General features: G+C 41.8%; 1 protein-coding gene across 2 annotated transcripts in view; it reads right to left on the reverse strand.

The window, feature by feature from the left end:
- LOC133607200 (transcription factor COE1-like) overlaps positions 1-14,036 on the reverse strand; it is a 98,497-nt gene that overhangs the window by 22,187 nt on the left and 62,274 nt on the right. For both annotated transcript variants that reach the window (XM_061961672.2, XM_061961671.2), the window contains exons 7-10: positions 10,463-10,544; positions 4,650-4,791; positions 4,085-4,218; positions 571-697 (exon numbers count right to left, since the gene is read on the reverse strand). In XM_061961672.2, the coding sequence (XP_061817656.1) occupies positions 571-697; positions 4,085-4,218; positions 4,650-4,791; positions 10,463-10,544 (485 nt within the window). The remainder of the gene's footprint in view (positions 1-570; positions 698-4,084; positions 4,219-4,649; positions 4,792-10,462; positions 10,545-14,036) is intronic.

Below are 14,036 nucleotides of genomic sequence, written 5' to 3' on the forward strand. Positions count from 1 at the left end.
GAGTCAAAGAGAAAACAACGGGAAGTATAAAGCTAACCTGTTCATTATTCACCGTCTGGAAATGGACTTTAAATTGAAGTGGAGTGGTGTTATTAACAACCGTTCATAAAGTTAAACAAATTGAATGATGCGGACACATTTGTTACTGGACACTTTTTTATTGTATGTGTAAGTAATATTGAAATAAAATTGTTATATTGACAAATGTGCTGTTTTACACTGCAATATTGTTTAAGTATGTCTAGCTTGTGCGCTACTGTGTGCTTAGCCGTTGTGTAGCTGCTAGTAGTAAAAACATGTTTTTTTTTTTAGCATGTTTACCTTTTTTAAATGACTTGTGTGCTTGCTGGAGGACATTTAGATGTTGACCGGACATGATATCACACATTTGACACGCACTTGTTTATTTGCTAATATCGGCACTGTCCGCTCTCCCGCGTATTCAGCCATGTCTTTCCCTACGAACCCAGCAGAGGGCGCTGGTTAATAGCTTCGGCCCCCGTCGTCACGGCAACATTGTAACGGGCGCGAGTCGTTAATCCCGTGGTCACGTGTGTGTTCTCCGCCCACCTGTGTATATGAACCTTCCTGGCGTGCCTTTACAGAACTGCTTGGACTTGTAGGACAGCGTGACTTCCACCACGCCGGGAATGTGTCTGGGTGGCGTCTGCACGCGGATGGCGTGCGGCGTGATCAGCTAGAGAGGGAAGAAGAAGAAGAAGAAGAAGAAGAATCAGAAGAAGGCCGCCGACCAATCAGAATCACAGACTCAGACGAACATCCTTCACACACCATCTTTGCACTCTCACACACACATGTAGTATTTTCTATCATAGTAATAGTAATAATGATAATAATAATAATAATAATGGATTATTTATATATATATATATATATATATATATATATATGCCCCCGGACAGAGCGACTCCAAAACCAACAAAGGCTGTAACTGCCGAAAGAAACCTGATTGCCCTCTCAACGGGGGGTGCTTACAAACATCAGTTGTTTACCAATCTAAGGTAACACGCAAGGACATTAACACATCCGACACATATGTAGGATTAACCGAGGGAGAGTTCAAAACCAGATGGAACAATCACAAGGCTTCTTTCAGGAACCAAAACCTGCGGAATACCACAGAACTCAGCAAACACATTTGGGACCTCAAAGACAATAATGTTGAATATTCAATAACATGGCAAATTCTTGCATCCAGCACACCTTACAATAGTGGTAATAAAAGATGCAACCTATGCTTGAAAGAGAAACTGTTTATTATTTACCGTCCAGACCTGTCATCCCTCAACAAGCGCAGCGAAATTGTAACAGCATGCCGCCACAGACGGAAACACCTCCTAGGTAACACATGAGCCAATCACCACGCCCCTACGCCAGCCTGTACCCACCCACTCTGTGCCCTATATAAACCATGGTATGCGAATGCTCCCATTAAAATCTCCTGATGATTGAGGGTACCCCCCCTCATGAAACAGGCCTGTAGAGATGAAATAGTCTTGTGATTTTTTTTCCCACACATACATATATATATATATATATATATATATATATATATATATATATATATATATATATATATATATATATTTACAACATTAATTATACATACTATGCAAATATAAAAAAGCTTGTTGTGAAAAATGAGTTGGAATTTCACAAGAAAAAGGTCACAATTTCACAAGAAAAACTGAGAATGTTGGCAGTATTATAGTGCAAGTCAAAATTTTACAAGAAAAGCTGAACATTTGTGCAATATTATGATAAAAGTTGGAATTTTACTCTCAACAACAGTCGCAATTTGACAAGAAAAGCTTCAAATGTTGGCAATTTTAAGAAAATGGCGGTTATTTTACTCGACAAAAGTCACAATTTTATAAGAAAACGTAAACATTTTTTGGCAATATTATAATAATAATAATCGGAATTTTACTTACTAAAGTTACAATTTTACTCCAAAAATGTCACTATTTTACGAGAACAACAACAACAAAAAAGGCAATATTGTGATAAAAGTCGGATTTTTATAGGACAAATGTCACCATTTTGCATTAAAAAGTAATGATTTTACATTAAAAAGTGATCATTTTACAAGGAAATATGTCATAAGTCATGTATGATGTCTTTTTTTTTTTTTTTTTTGTGTGATGTGTAATGTCTAGTGTTTAAATGTACGGCAGTGACAATGAATTTCCCCAAGGGGACCAATAAATCTAATCTAATCCAAAAAAATAAAAAAAAATCTATATGAGAATATGAGAAATTGTTCCCAATTTTATGAGGAAAAAAGTCGACACATTGTGAGAAAAAGACTACTTTTAGTTATTTGTTTTTTTTGGTAGAATTTTTTGTTTGCGCTTTTCTAGACACTCGCAGACAAATAGATTAATGGTGTCAGAAAGAGTGGAGGAGGAAGAAGTTAACTTTCAGTTTCGATACCCGTCAAGGTATGGCAACCTTCTACTCTTTATTTTATGCTGCCTTTTTTTGTTGTTGCCGCAGCTGTTATATACACTGTAATGTTGTACATAGTAATTGGGATTTGTTATATATTGCATATATTATATAATAATTAGAGATGTCCGATAATATTAACCGATAAATGCTTTAAAATGCGACATCGGAAATTATCGGTATCGGTTTCAAAAAGTAAAATGTATGACTTTTTAAAACGCCGCTGTGTACACGGGCGTAGGGAGAAGTACAGAGCGACAATAAACCTTAAAGGCACTGCCTTTGCGTGCCGGCCCAGTCACATAATATCTACGGCTTTTGGTCAAAAGCCATACAGGTCACACTGAGGGTGGCCGTATAAACAACATTAACACTGTTACAAATATGCGCCACACTGTGAACCCACACCAAAAAAGAATGACAAACACATTTCGGGAGAACATCCGCGCCGTAACACGACATAAACACAACAGAACAAATACCCAGAATCCCTTGCAGCACTAACTCTTCCGGGACGCTACAATATACACCCCCCCCCGCTGTGTTTGTATTTCACTTAGCGATAGTGCTACACAATGCTTATGTGTTGTTGTTGTGGAAGGGAAAAGCGACCATTGCGTAAAATGATGAAAATATGTAAATATTACACGTTATTATGAATATTACTACATTACACATACACTTACAGCATGTATATAAAACCTTGACGGAGGTTTTTGGATGTTTTTTTAGGCGGAATAGAGCGACACTCTTTGACTCCATTGTTAGCTGACTTTTGCTAGCATTTATTTACGATTTAGAATGCATTAAAAAAACAACAACAAAAAACATATTTTGTCTTGCGAAATGATTGACAACATTCCATGTAACACATCCTTCCTGTTACTTTGCTTTGATTATTTTTCTACTTCCTGTATTCATAATTAACTTCCTGTTGGGTGGAGCCTAATTTAATACACGCACCAATTCTTCTACTGTGTTGAATTTGAATTTCTAAAACACAAGCCTCACACTGTCAGAATAATTGTATCTAAGTTATCACAAAACTTTGTGTTTCAATGAATTTCCCGGCGAGCAGACAAAAACTGTCTTTGAACCTACCAAGAAGAAGGCTTGTAAAACTCCAATGTGTAGGATGGGAAGCAACATGAAGGTGTTCTGTTTCTTTCATTTATTGTAATCAACAGAAAGATATTGTCTTGACCTGAGATCTACAAAGCGAGGAGGAAGCAGGACCAAACTCCCCTCCAGGCACCGCTTCTTTGAACTGTTTTTTTTTTTACGACCTTTTCTTTTAACTGTTTTAATCAAAGGCGATGGCTGTTTACGACCCCCGTCCCTTAGAAACAGCTGTTGCCATGTAATCAGGGAAAGTCCAAAATAAAAGAGGAGGTGTACAATCTGAGGGAGACTGTACTAGAGTACAGCCCAGACGTCTCTCCTCAATTGAGCCAAATTGAATTCTGTCTCTGTTTAATTCCTTGCTTCTTGTCTTGTTTAATAGATGTCATCAGTGTTTGTACCTGACCACAAGGACTGGAAGAAAGTGTGTGTGTTGTTCACAGTGCACAGTGGGGCGTGGGGGAGGGGGGGGGGGGGGGGGTTGTCCCACCTCGCTCCACACCAGCATGGTTCCAAAGATGACCTGAAGGCCGTCAAAGAAGTTGTCTCCTATGATGATGACAGTAGCGCCCCCTGTGGTCCAACCTTCACTGGGACTGACGGCTTTGACGCATGGCGCCGCTCCTGACCGTACACACACACACACACGCACACACACACACACACACACACACACACAGACAAGCACACACACACACACACTCGGTGTTAGAGGACTGAGCTAAAAAAAAATGCACTTATTAAAAACATATTTTATGACATCATTGTTGTGTGTAAGTGGAAATGGACACACAGAAAAATTGTGTGTGTGTGTGTGTGTGTGTATGCTCTGCTAAATCCTAACCGGTACAACACACACACTCACACACACACAAAGTGGGTGGGATTAGCCAGATGGAGGGGCAGGAAACACCTGATAGGATTAAACTATCAACCATCTGCCGGCCATGATGCTGACACACACACACACACACACACACACACACACACACACACACACTGACAGACAGACACACAAACACACACAGACGCACACACACACACACACAAGTTACCGTTGTCGAGGTACGAGGGCGTTCCTTCGGCCGCGTCGAGCCTGCGGGCCCTTCGGCCATGTTTGGAGTTGTTGTGGACGAACATGTTGTCGGACACGGACAGGACGTGTCCGTCCACGCTCACGGTGGTCGACGCCACCACCTGTGGGGGGAGGAGGGCGGGGGGACGCAGAAAGTGGTGAAGGGAGTTTGTGGTGCAGATGAAACTATAAAAGGTCCACACTTGGGGGAAGTGAAAGCAAGCGAGTGTGAAAATTTCTCTAAATGGACCCTCTTATCACTGACACACACACACACACACACACACACACACACACACACACACACACACACACACACACACACACACACACACACACACACACACACACACACACGAACGTGAGTGCGCCCACGTCCGCTCCAGTCTTGAAGGGTCCGGCCCTTAATTACCTCCCAGAGAAACAGAGCTGTCCTCTTTGGTTCCACTACAATAGAGCTGCACAATTAGACACACACACACACACACACACACACACACACACACACACACACACACACACACAAGTGGTTTATTAAAGTGCTAGCAACGCATTTTACTGCATATACAACCATTTTCTACCGCTTGTCCCTCTCAGGGTCGTAGGTTGGGGGGCTGGAACCTATCCCAGCTGCACTAGTGCGGAATGCGGTGTACACCCTGGACAAGTTGCCACCATTACACACCTATAATATACACACCAGTGACGTGCGGTGAGGATGATGGCTGGTGAGGCAGTCAGATTTACAAACATATGAACCCTAAAGAGTATCTTATTCACCATTTGATTGGCAGCAGTTAACGGGTTATGTTTAAAAGCTCATACCAGCATTCTTCCCTGCTTGGCACTCAGCATCAAGGCTTGGAATTGGGGGTTAAATCACCAAAAATGATTCCCAGGCGCGGCGCCGCTGCTGCCCACTGCTCCCCTCACCTCCCAGGGGGTGATCAAGGGGATGGGTCAAATGCAGAGGACCAATGTCATTACACCTAGTGTGTGTGTGACAATCATTGGTACTTTAACTTAACTTTAACTTTACACATACAAACTGTAGCACACAAAAAAGCACATTTAATAAAAAAAACGTTATTATGGTCTTACCTTTACTTAGAAATTAAGTCCATGCGCCGCAACTAAAGCCCTCAATTAAACTTTCCACGTGCAAGTTTGAATCTATTTAAAAAAGTGTAACCGAGGGTTTATAAATGTCGCCTATACTGTATGAAACTACAAAATAACAAACACGGAGGCTCCAGTTTACACGAGGACCACTTTATTTACCTTCTTTCAAAAACCTCCGCAACGTGACATCACTTCCGCTCTTAGCGCCTTCAAAATAAGAGCTCAAGGCATATACTGTATAACAGCGCACAACAGGAACTTAACATCACAAAGAGGAAAGCCCATGAAAATAGGTTACAAAAGTTATTTAATAAGAAGCCAAAAAGTGCAAAAACAATAATGTTCGTGTTGGAGGAGTTGTGAATTAGATACACCTGCAGTCTGCAGGTGTACCTAATGTTGTGGCCCTGCAGTCATTCACAACTCCTCCAACACGAACATTATTGTTTTTGCACTTTTTGGCTTCTTATGAAATAACATTTTTAAATAGATTCAATCTTGCACGTGGAAAGTTTAAGTGTGGGCTTTAGTTGATACAACAATTCTACGGCGGGGGTGCAGGAGGCGAGCCTCAGCCAGTGCGTCTTTTGCAGCCGTTTTATGATCGCTCAGCACAAGAAATACGTTACACACATACAGTTGTTGACAAAATACACTGTACATTATATACCTCAGCTAACTAAACTATGGAAATGTATAATATAATTCATATAGCAATACAGTCTCACTGCACAGCAGGCCAGCAGTTAGCCGAGTCATTGCGCAATCCATGTTGAGGCACTGAGTGACGTGCCTCAACTGGCTGCTGTTCACCGCACCGTCTCTTCTCAGTATTTGAACGGCAAATGTGAAAATTCAGCGATTTTGAATAAAAATAATCTAAAACTGGTGAAGTTAAATGGAAAATAACTTTATAGTATAATCACTGGATACATATAACAATTACATTTTTTTTTTTTCTTTTTACTTTTTTTTTTCTTTCCATGATGGCAGGTGAGGCCCCGCCTCACCTGCCTCTAGTGACTGCAGGGACACATATATATATATATATATATATATATATATACATACTAGGGTTGTGAACGATAAACCGATGCGACAGAGTATTAGATTCAACAAGTGAGCGATTAGGCTGCATGGGTAGCAGACTCCTCAATCAATGCGAATAATTCATGAATTCCTAGCTGAATCGGTTATAGAGTCATGGATCGGTTATCGCGAGACTTTGCATGGGTTGGCTAGATTACAATATGCGCCAGCGTCTCTAAAACAACGCGAGAGCTGAAGCTGCTCGCCAAACGCGGTAGCCGCCTCGCTGGTATTAGCACAAGTGATAAACAAGGGACAACACGGAAAATGAAGGAGGAGAACGAAAGCGTCAGTCTGACCGAAGGTGATAATGGACCGAGAAAGATTTTCAACGCATCGGGGAGACAGAAAATCCAAAGTGTGGAAAGTTTTTGGGTTTTATAAGAAGGAAGGGAAGCTCGATAGAAGCCATGCTATTCGAAATATTGAATCTTTATTACCTACCTCTAGTGTTCAAAACTATGCTCAGGCTGAAATATTGCACTTTGTTGTTACTATTCTGTGCTACTTTTACCTCTGGAGTTCCCATCCTACAATTCAGCCAGACTTTTTTTTGGTCCATGTCTAAAAATAAATACATTGACATGTGATTTTGTTGTTCTGTTTTTTTTTGCCAGTGCCATAAAGCCATAATGCTTGAGGATTTGGAGTCTTGAATATTAACCGTCAAATCGAATCGTATCGTTCGGAATCGAATCCAATCGAATCGGTCTGTAATAAAAGGATATCGTTTTTGAATCGAATCGTAACCTGTGTATCTAGATGCATATCGAATCGTTTATCAGAGAGAGATGTGCAACCCTAATATATATATATATATATATATATATATATATATATATATATATATATATATATATATAATAACAATAAAAGGCTATCGATGCTGTCATCTAGCAAAGCTGAATTTGACCAAGCAACCCCCCCGTACCAAAAAGCCCTTGATGAAAGCGGATACAATTTCACCCTCACCTATGAACCCACGCCAGGAAACCAGCCAAAAAAGAACAGAAAACGAAACGACATCATCTGGTACAACCCCCCATACAGCAGAAACGTCTCAACTAACATTGGACACAGATTCCTCAATCTGATTGACAAACACTTTCCCAAAGACAACACCCTAAGAAAAGTATTCAACAAGAACAACATTAAATTGAGCTACAGCTGCATGAACAATATACGACAAATCATCTCAAACCACAACAAAACAATTGCAAATGAGCCGTCGGCCCCCGGACAGAGCGACTCCAAAACCAACAAAGGCTGTAACTGTCGAAAGAAACCTGATTGCCCTCTCAACGGGGGGTGCTTACAAACATCAGTTGTCTACCAATCTAAGGTAATACGCAAGGACATTAACACATCCGACACATATGTAGGATTAACCGAGGGTGAATTCAAAACCAGAAGGAACAACCACAAGGCTTCTTTCAGGAACAAAAACCTGCGAAATACCACAGAACTCAGCAAACACATTTGGGACCTCAAAGACAATAATGTTGAATATTCAATAACATGGCAAATTCTTGCATCCAGCACACCTTACAATAGTGGTAATAAAAGATGCAACCTATGCTTGAAAGAGAAACTGTTTATTATTTACCGTCCAGACCTGTCATCCCTCAACAAGCGCAGCGAAATTGTAACAGCATGCCGCCACAGACGGAAACACCTCCTAGGTAACACATGAGCCAATCACCACGCCCCTACGCCAGCCTGTACCCACCCACTCTGTGCCCTATATAAACCATGGTATGCGAATGCTCCCATTAAAACCTCCTGATGATTGAGGGTACCCCCCCTCATGAAACAGGCCTGTAGAGATGAAATAGTCTTGTGATTTTTTTTTTTTTCCCCCCCCCCACACATACATATATTGCGCTCTACTACGGTATCGAGCACTATTTTTTGGATAACCTTATTAAGACATATATATATATATATATATATATATATATATATATGTATATATATATATATATATATATATATATATATATATATATATATATATATATATATCAGTGACGTGCAGTCACTAGAGGCAGGTGAGGCGGGGCCTCACCTGCCATCATGGAAAGAAAAAAAATGTAAAAAGAAAACATTTTTATTAAATTGTTATATGTATCCAGTGATTATACTATAATGTAATTTTCCATTTAACTTCACCAGTTTTAGATTATTTTTATTCAAAATCGCTGAATTTTCACATTTGCCGTTCAAATACTGAGAAGAGACTTGCGGTGATCAGCAGCCAGTTGAGGCACGTCACTCAGTGCCTCAACATGGATTGCGCAATGACTCGGCTAACTGCTGGCCTGCTGTGCAGTGAGACTGTATTGCTATATGAATTATATTATACATTTCCATAGTTTAGTTAGCTGAGGTATATAATGTACAGTGTATTTTGTCAACAACTGTATGTGTGTAACGTATTTCTTGTGCTGAGCGATCATAAAACGGCTGCAAAAGACGCACTGGCTGAGGCTCGCCTCCTGCACCCCCGCCGTAGAATTCTTATATCAACTAAAGCCCACACTTAAACTTTCCACGTGCAAGATTGAATCTATTTAAAAAAGTTATTTCATAAGAAGCCAAAAAGTGCAAAAACAATAATGTTGGTGTTGGAGGAGTTGTGAATGACTGCAGGTACACAACATTAGATACACCCGCAGACTGCAGGTGTACCTAATTCACAACTCCTCCAACACGAACATTATTGTTTTTGCACTTTTTGGCTTCTTATTAAATAACTTTTGTAACCTATTTTCATGGGCTTTCCTCTTTGTGACGTTAAGTTCCTGTTATGCGCTGTTATACAGTATACGCCTTGAGCTCTTATTTTGAAGGCGCTAAGAGCGGAAGTGATGTCACGTTGCGGAGGTTTTTGAAAGGAGGTAAATAAAGTGGTCCTCGTGTAAACTGGAGCCTCCGTGTTTGTTATTTTGTAGTTTCATACAGTATAGGCGACATTTATAAACCCTCGGTTACACTTTTTTAAATAGATTCAATCTTGCACGTGGAAAGTTGAAGTGAGGGCTTTAGTTGTGGACTTCATTTCTAAGTAAAGGTAAGACCATAATAACGTTTTTTTTATTAAATGTGCTTTTTTGTGTGCTACAGTTTGTATGTGTAAAGTTAAAGTTAAGTTAAAGTAGCAATGATTGTCACACACACACACTAGGTGTAATGAAATTTGTCCTCTGCATTTGACCCATCCCCTTGTTCACCCCCTGGGAGGTGAGGGGAGCAGTGAGCAGCAGCGGTGGCCACGCCCGGGAATAATTTTTGGTGATTTAACCCCCAATTCCAACCCTTGATGCTGAGTGCCAAGCAGGGAAGAATGCTGGTATGAGCTTTTAAACATAACCCGTTAACTGCTGCCAATCAAATGGTGAATAAGATACTCTTTAGGGTTCATATGTTTGTAAATCTGACTGTGATGAAGTCAGTGCCTCACCAGCCATCAACCTCACCGCACGTCACTGATATATATATATATATATATATATATATATATATATATATATATATACATGAAGCACAGACACACACAGTGGGAGGAAAACAAAGCGTCACCTGGAACCTCCTCATGTCTCGCGGGTTCCCAGCGTTCTTCAGGCAGTTCTGGTTGCACTTGAGGAAGAACTTGAGGAAGAACCTGAGAAGACGTAGAAGAAGATGTCCATGACAGTGTCAAATTTGAACATATTTCACAGACGTACGCGCACATCATGCTGCTGCATGCTGGGAAAGTTCTAGCAGCTTCTGTGTTTGTGTGGAAAGAAGCACTTTACTTCATTAGAACTTTTTTTTTATCTCCACTTTGCATCACCTCCACTCCCTGGAGGCTCCGCTCACATGACAAGACTTGTAGTGCAGCGCCAGAACAAAGCTGAGGTGTGTGTGTGTGTGTGTGTGTGTGTGTGTGTGTGTGTGTGTGTGTGGCGGTGCAGCAAAGAGCAGTGGCAGGTCCGGGGTGTAAAACTCAGCGTTAACGAGCTCAGGCTTCGTTAGAACACAGGCACTGAGATTCTGCATGCCTAATTGTGTTGACCTCTCACCCCTGGGTGACAGCCTATCACAGTGGAGGACAGCCACAGTGACCCCCGGTGACCTCCCACTGTCTAGTCCTCCTCACAACACTAGCTTAGCGTTAACACCGCCGCCTGGACTGACCTCACACACACACGCGCGCACACACACACACACACTGACACACACATTCACACACACACACACACACACACACACACACACACACACACACACACACGCACACACATGGGTTAAAAGTAGAAATACCGTTGTCATCTTTTACCAACACTTCGTGTCAGACATGTAAAAAACATAAACAAAATCAATAAATATATATATATATATATATATATATATATATATATATATACTTTAATACATGCTCGGATAGGCCAGTATCGTTCAGTATCGGTATCGGATCGGAAGTGCAAAAACCTGGATCGGGACATCCCTAATATATATATTAGAGATGCGCGGTTTGCGGGCACAACCGCGGAGTCCGCGGATTATCCGCGGATCGGGCGGATGAAATTAAAAAAAATTAGATTTTATCCGCGGGTCGGGTCGGGTCGGGTGGCTTAAATAAAAAAAATTAGATTTTAAATAGATTCAGGCGGGTGGCAGTTAAACCAATTGGGAAATATATATACATAGTTAAATGTTGTTACCCACATACGAAAAACGAGCAGGCACCTGCTGCATATGCCACAACAGAAGAAAAAAAAAAAAAAGAGATGGACACTTTTACGGAGCGGAGAAGGGACGCCTCGCCGGGGTCCGGGACCGAGGCCCCTTCCCCCGAGAGGGCCCCACCGGGAGCCGTAGCTGAGGCGATCCGCGAGAAGGGCCCGACGCACGTCCAGGGTCACCACCGCGCCCACCGCACCGACACCCCGCCTCGTCCGCCTTCGCCGCGGCCGGCGTCACGCGCAGCAGGTAAGCAGCTTACCTGCCCGCCACCCCCGTGGCCGGGGGCGCGTAACAGGGGCCACTCCGCGCGCAGTGCGCTCACGAAAGGGGTGGGGCTCACCCTGGTTGATATAGACAGCAGGACGGTGGCCATGGAAGTCGGAACCCACTAAGGAGTGTGTAACAACCCACCTGCCGAATCAACTAGCCCTGAAAATGGATGGCGCTGGAGCGTCGGGCCCACACCCGGCCGTCGCCGGCAGCGAGACGCGCTTGGAGGTGCGCTCAGCGCGGCTCCCATATGATTGCGCACTGGTGTGCGTCTGGGCCGTGACAGCGTGGCACGCGAATGTCTGTGCTGCATTGGATCAGTCTCCTTTCTTTAACAGGCAAAAGCTTTATAACCTCACTAATGCCTTGCATCGTCTATATTAGATATATAACAACGGGCGGGTGCGGTTCTGATCAAATGTTACATCGGGTGGATGGCGGATGGTTGACGACTTTCTGATGCGGTTGCGGATGAAATAATTGCCTATCCGCGCATCTCTAATATATATATATATATATATATGCAAAAACAATATCGGTATCGGATCGGAAGTGCAAAAACCTGGATCGGGACATCCCTAATATATATATATATATATATATATATATATATATATATATATATAGGTTTTTGCACTTCCGATCCGATACCGATATTGTTTTTGCACTTCCGATCCGATACCGATACTGACTGATACTGGCCTATCCGAGCATGTATTAAAGTTATTTAGCCTACTTAGTTGTCAGAATCATGTTGAAAAGGGTTTTAGTACTCTTGATAACAACTAGCCAGCTGAATTAGGGGAGTTTGAATAATACACAATGGTTGGTAACAAGAAACTGACCTGTTTATTCAAGGATAAACACAAAATAGACAAAATTATACATGACAAACAGAAATGGCATCATTGAAACTAGGGCTGGGCGATATGGCCTTTTTTTAATATTGCGATATTTTAAGGCCATATTGCGATACACAATATATATCTCGATATTTTTGCCTTAGCCTTGAATGAACACTTGATGCATATAATCACAGCAGTATGATGATTCTATGTGTCTACATTAAAACATTCTTCTTCATACTGCATTAATATATGCTACTTTTAAACTTTCATGCAGAGAAGAAAATCACAACTAAAGAAATCACTATTTTTTTCATACGGTGTCGATGTGGAAATGTTTGCCTCAGCATTTTGATGGTGTGGACGTGTGGCACCGAATGGAGATAAGCGTCTCGACAGACATCACAATATTTGAACAATGATGACGAAAACTGTTTTCTCTGTCGTGTCCGTGTGTCGAAAATTGTTATGCGCTTATTTTTTTATTTGATTTTGTGCGTGGCATAGATTTGCCGTGCGCAGAGGACGCTTGAGCAGGCGCGCACCTTAGCGGCTGCGCTAGCATCACAGCTAACGTTAGCCATGCTGCTACCTCTCTGCTCGGGGACGACGTATACGTATGTGACGTATGACGTGACAGTATGTGACGTGTGTAAGAAGCCGCACTCGCTGTCTGTGAGAGGGAGACACAGGAAAGAGTGAGAAGAGCCTGTCGTGTAATGTCAGCAGCTAAAAGCAACTGCGTGAGAATTCACAGACTTGTGGATGTGTTGAAGGTGTGCTGGAAAATGCGGAACAGAAATCAGGGAGCAGCAGAAAAGTGGAATGTATTATTTAAATCGGTGTGTTGGAAAACACGGACCGGAGTTTTTTTTCAAACTGGATCTGGACCTGCATTTTCCCCATGCCTTGCCGATACGCATTTTTTTGCAAATATCGGCGGCCGATCCGATCCAAATATCGGATCGGGACATCCCTAATATATATATATATATATATATATGTAAATATTTGTATATACATATATGTATATACAAATTGGGAAGACTATGTCTCCCGGCTGGCCTGGGAACGCCTCGGGGTCCCACAGGAAGAGCTGGACGAAGTGGCTGGGGAGAGGGAAGTCTGGGCTTCCCTGCTTAGGCTGCTGCCCCCGCGACCCGACCTCGGATAAGCGGAAGAAGATGGATGGATGGATGGATATATGTATATAAATATATACATATATACATATATATATATATATTTTTTCCCCCACACATACATATATTGCGCTCTACTACGGTATCAAGCACTATTTTTTGGATAAC

Source organism: Nerophis lumbriciformis, linkage group LG09 (assembly GCF_033978685.3).
Source record: "Nerophis lumbriciformis linkage group LG09, RoL_Nlum_v2.1, whole genome shotgun sequence".
In the NCBI taxonomy this organism is placed as follows: Eukaryota; Metazoa; Chordata; class Actinopteri; order Syngnathiformes; family Syngnathidae; genus Nerophis; species Nerophis lumbriciformis.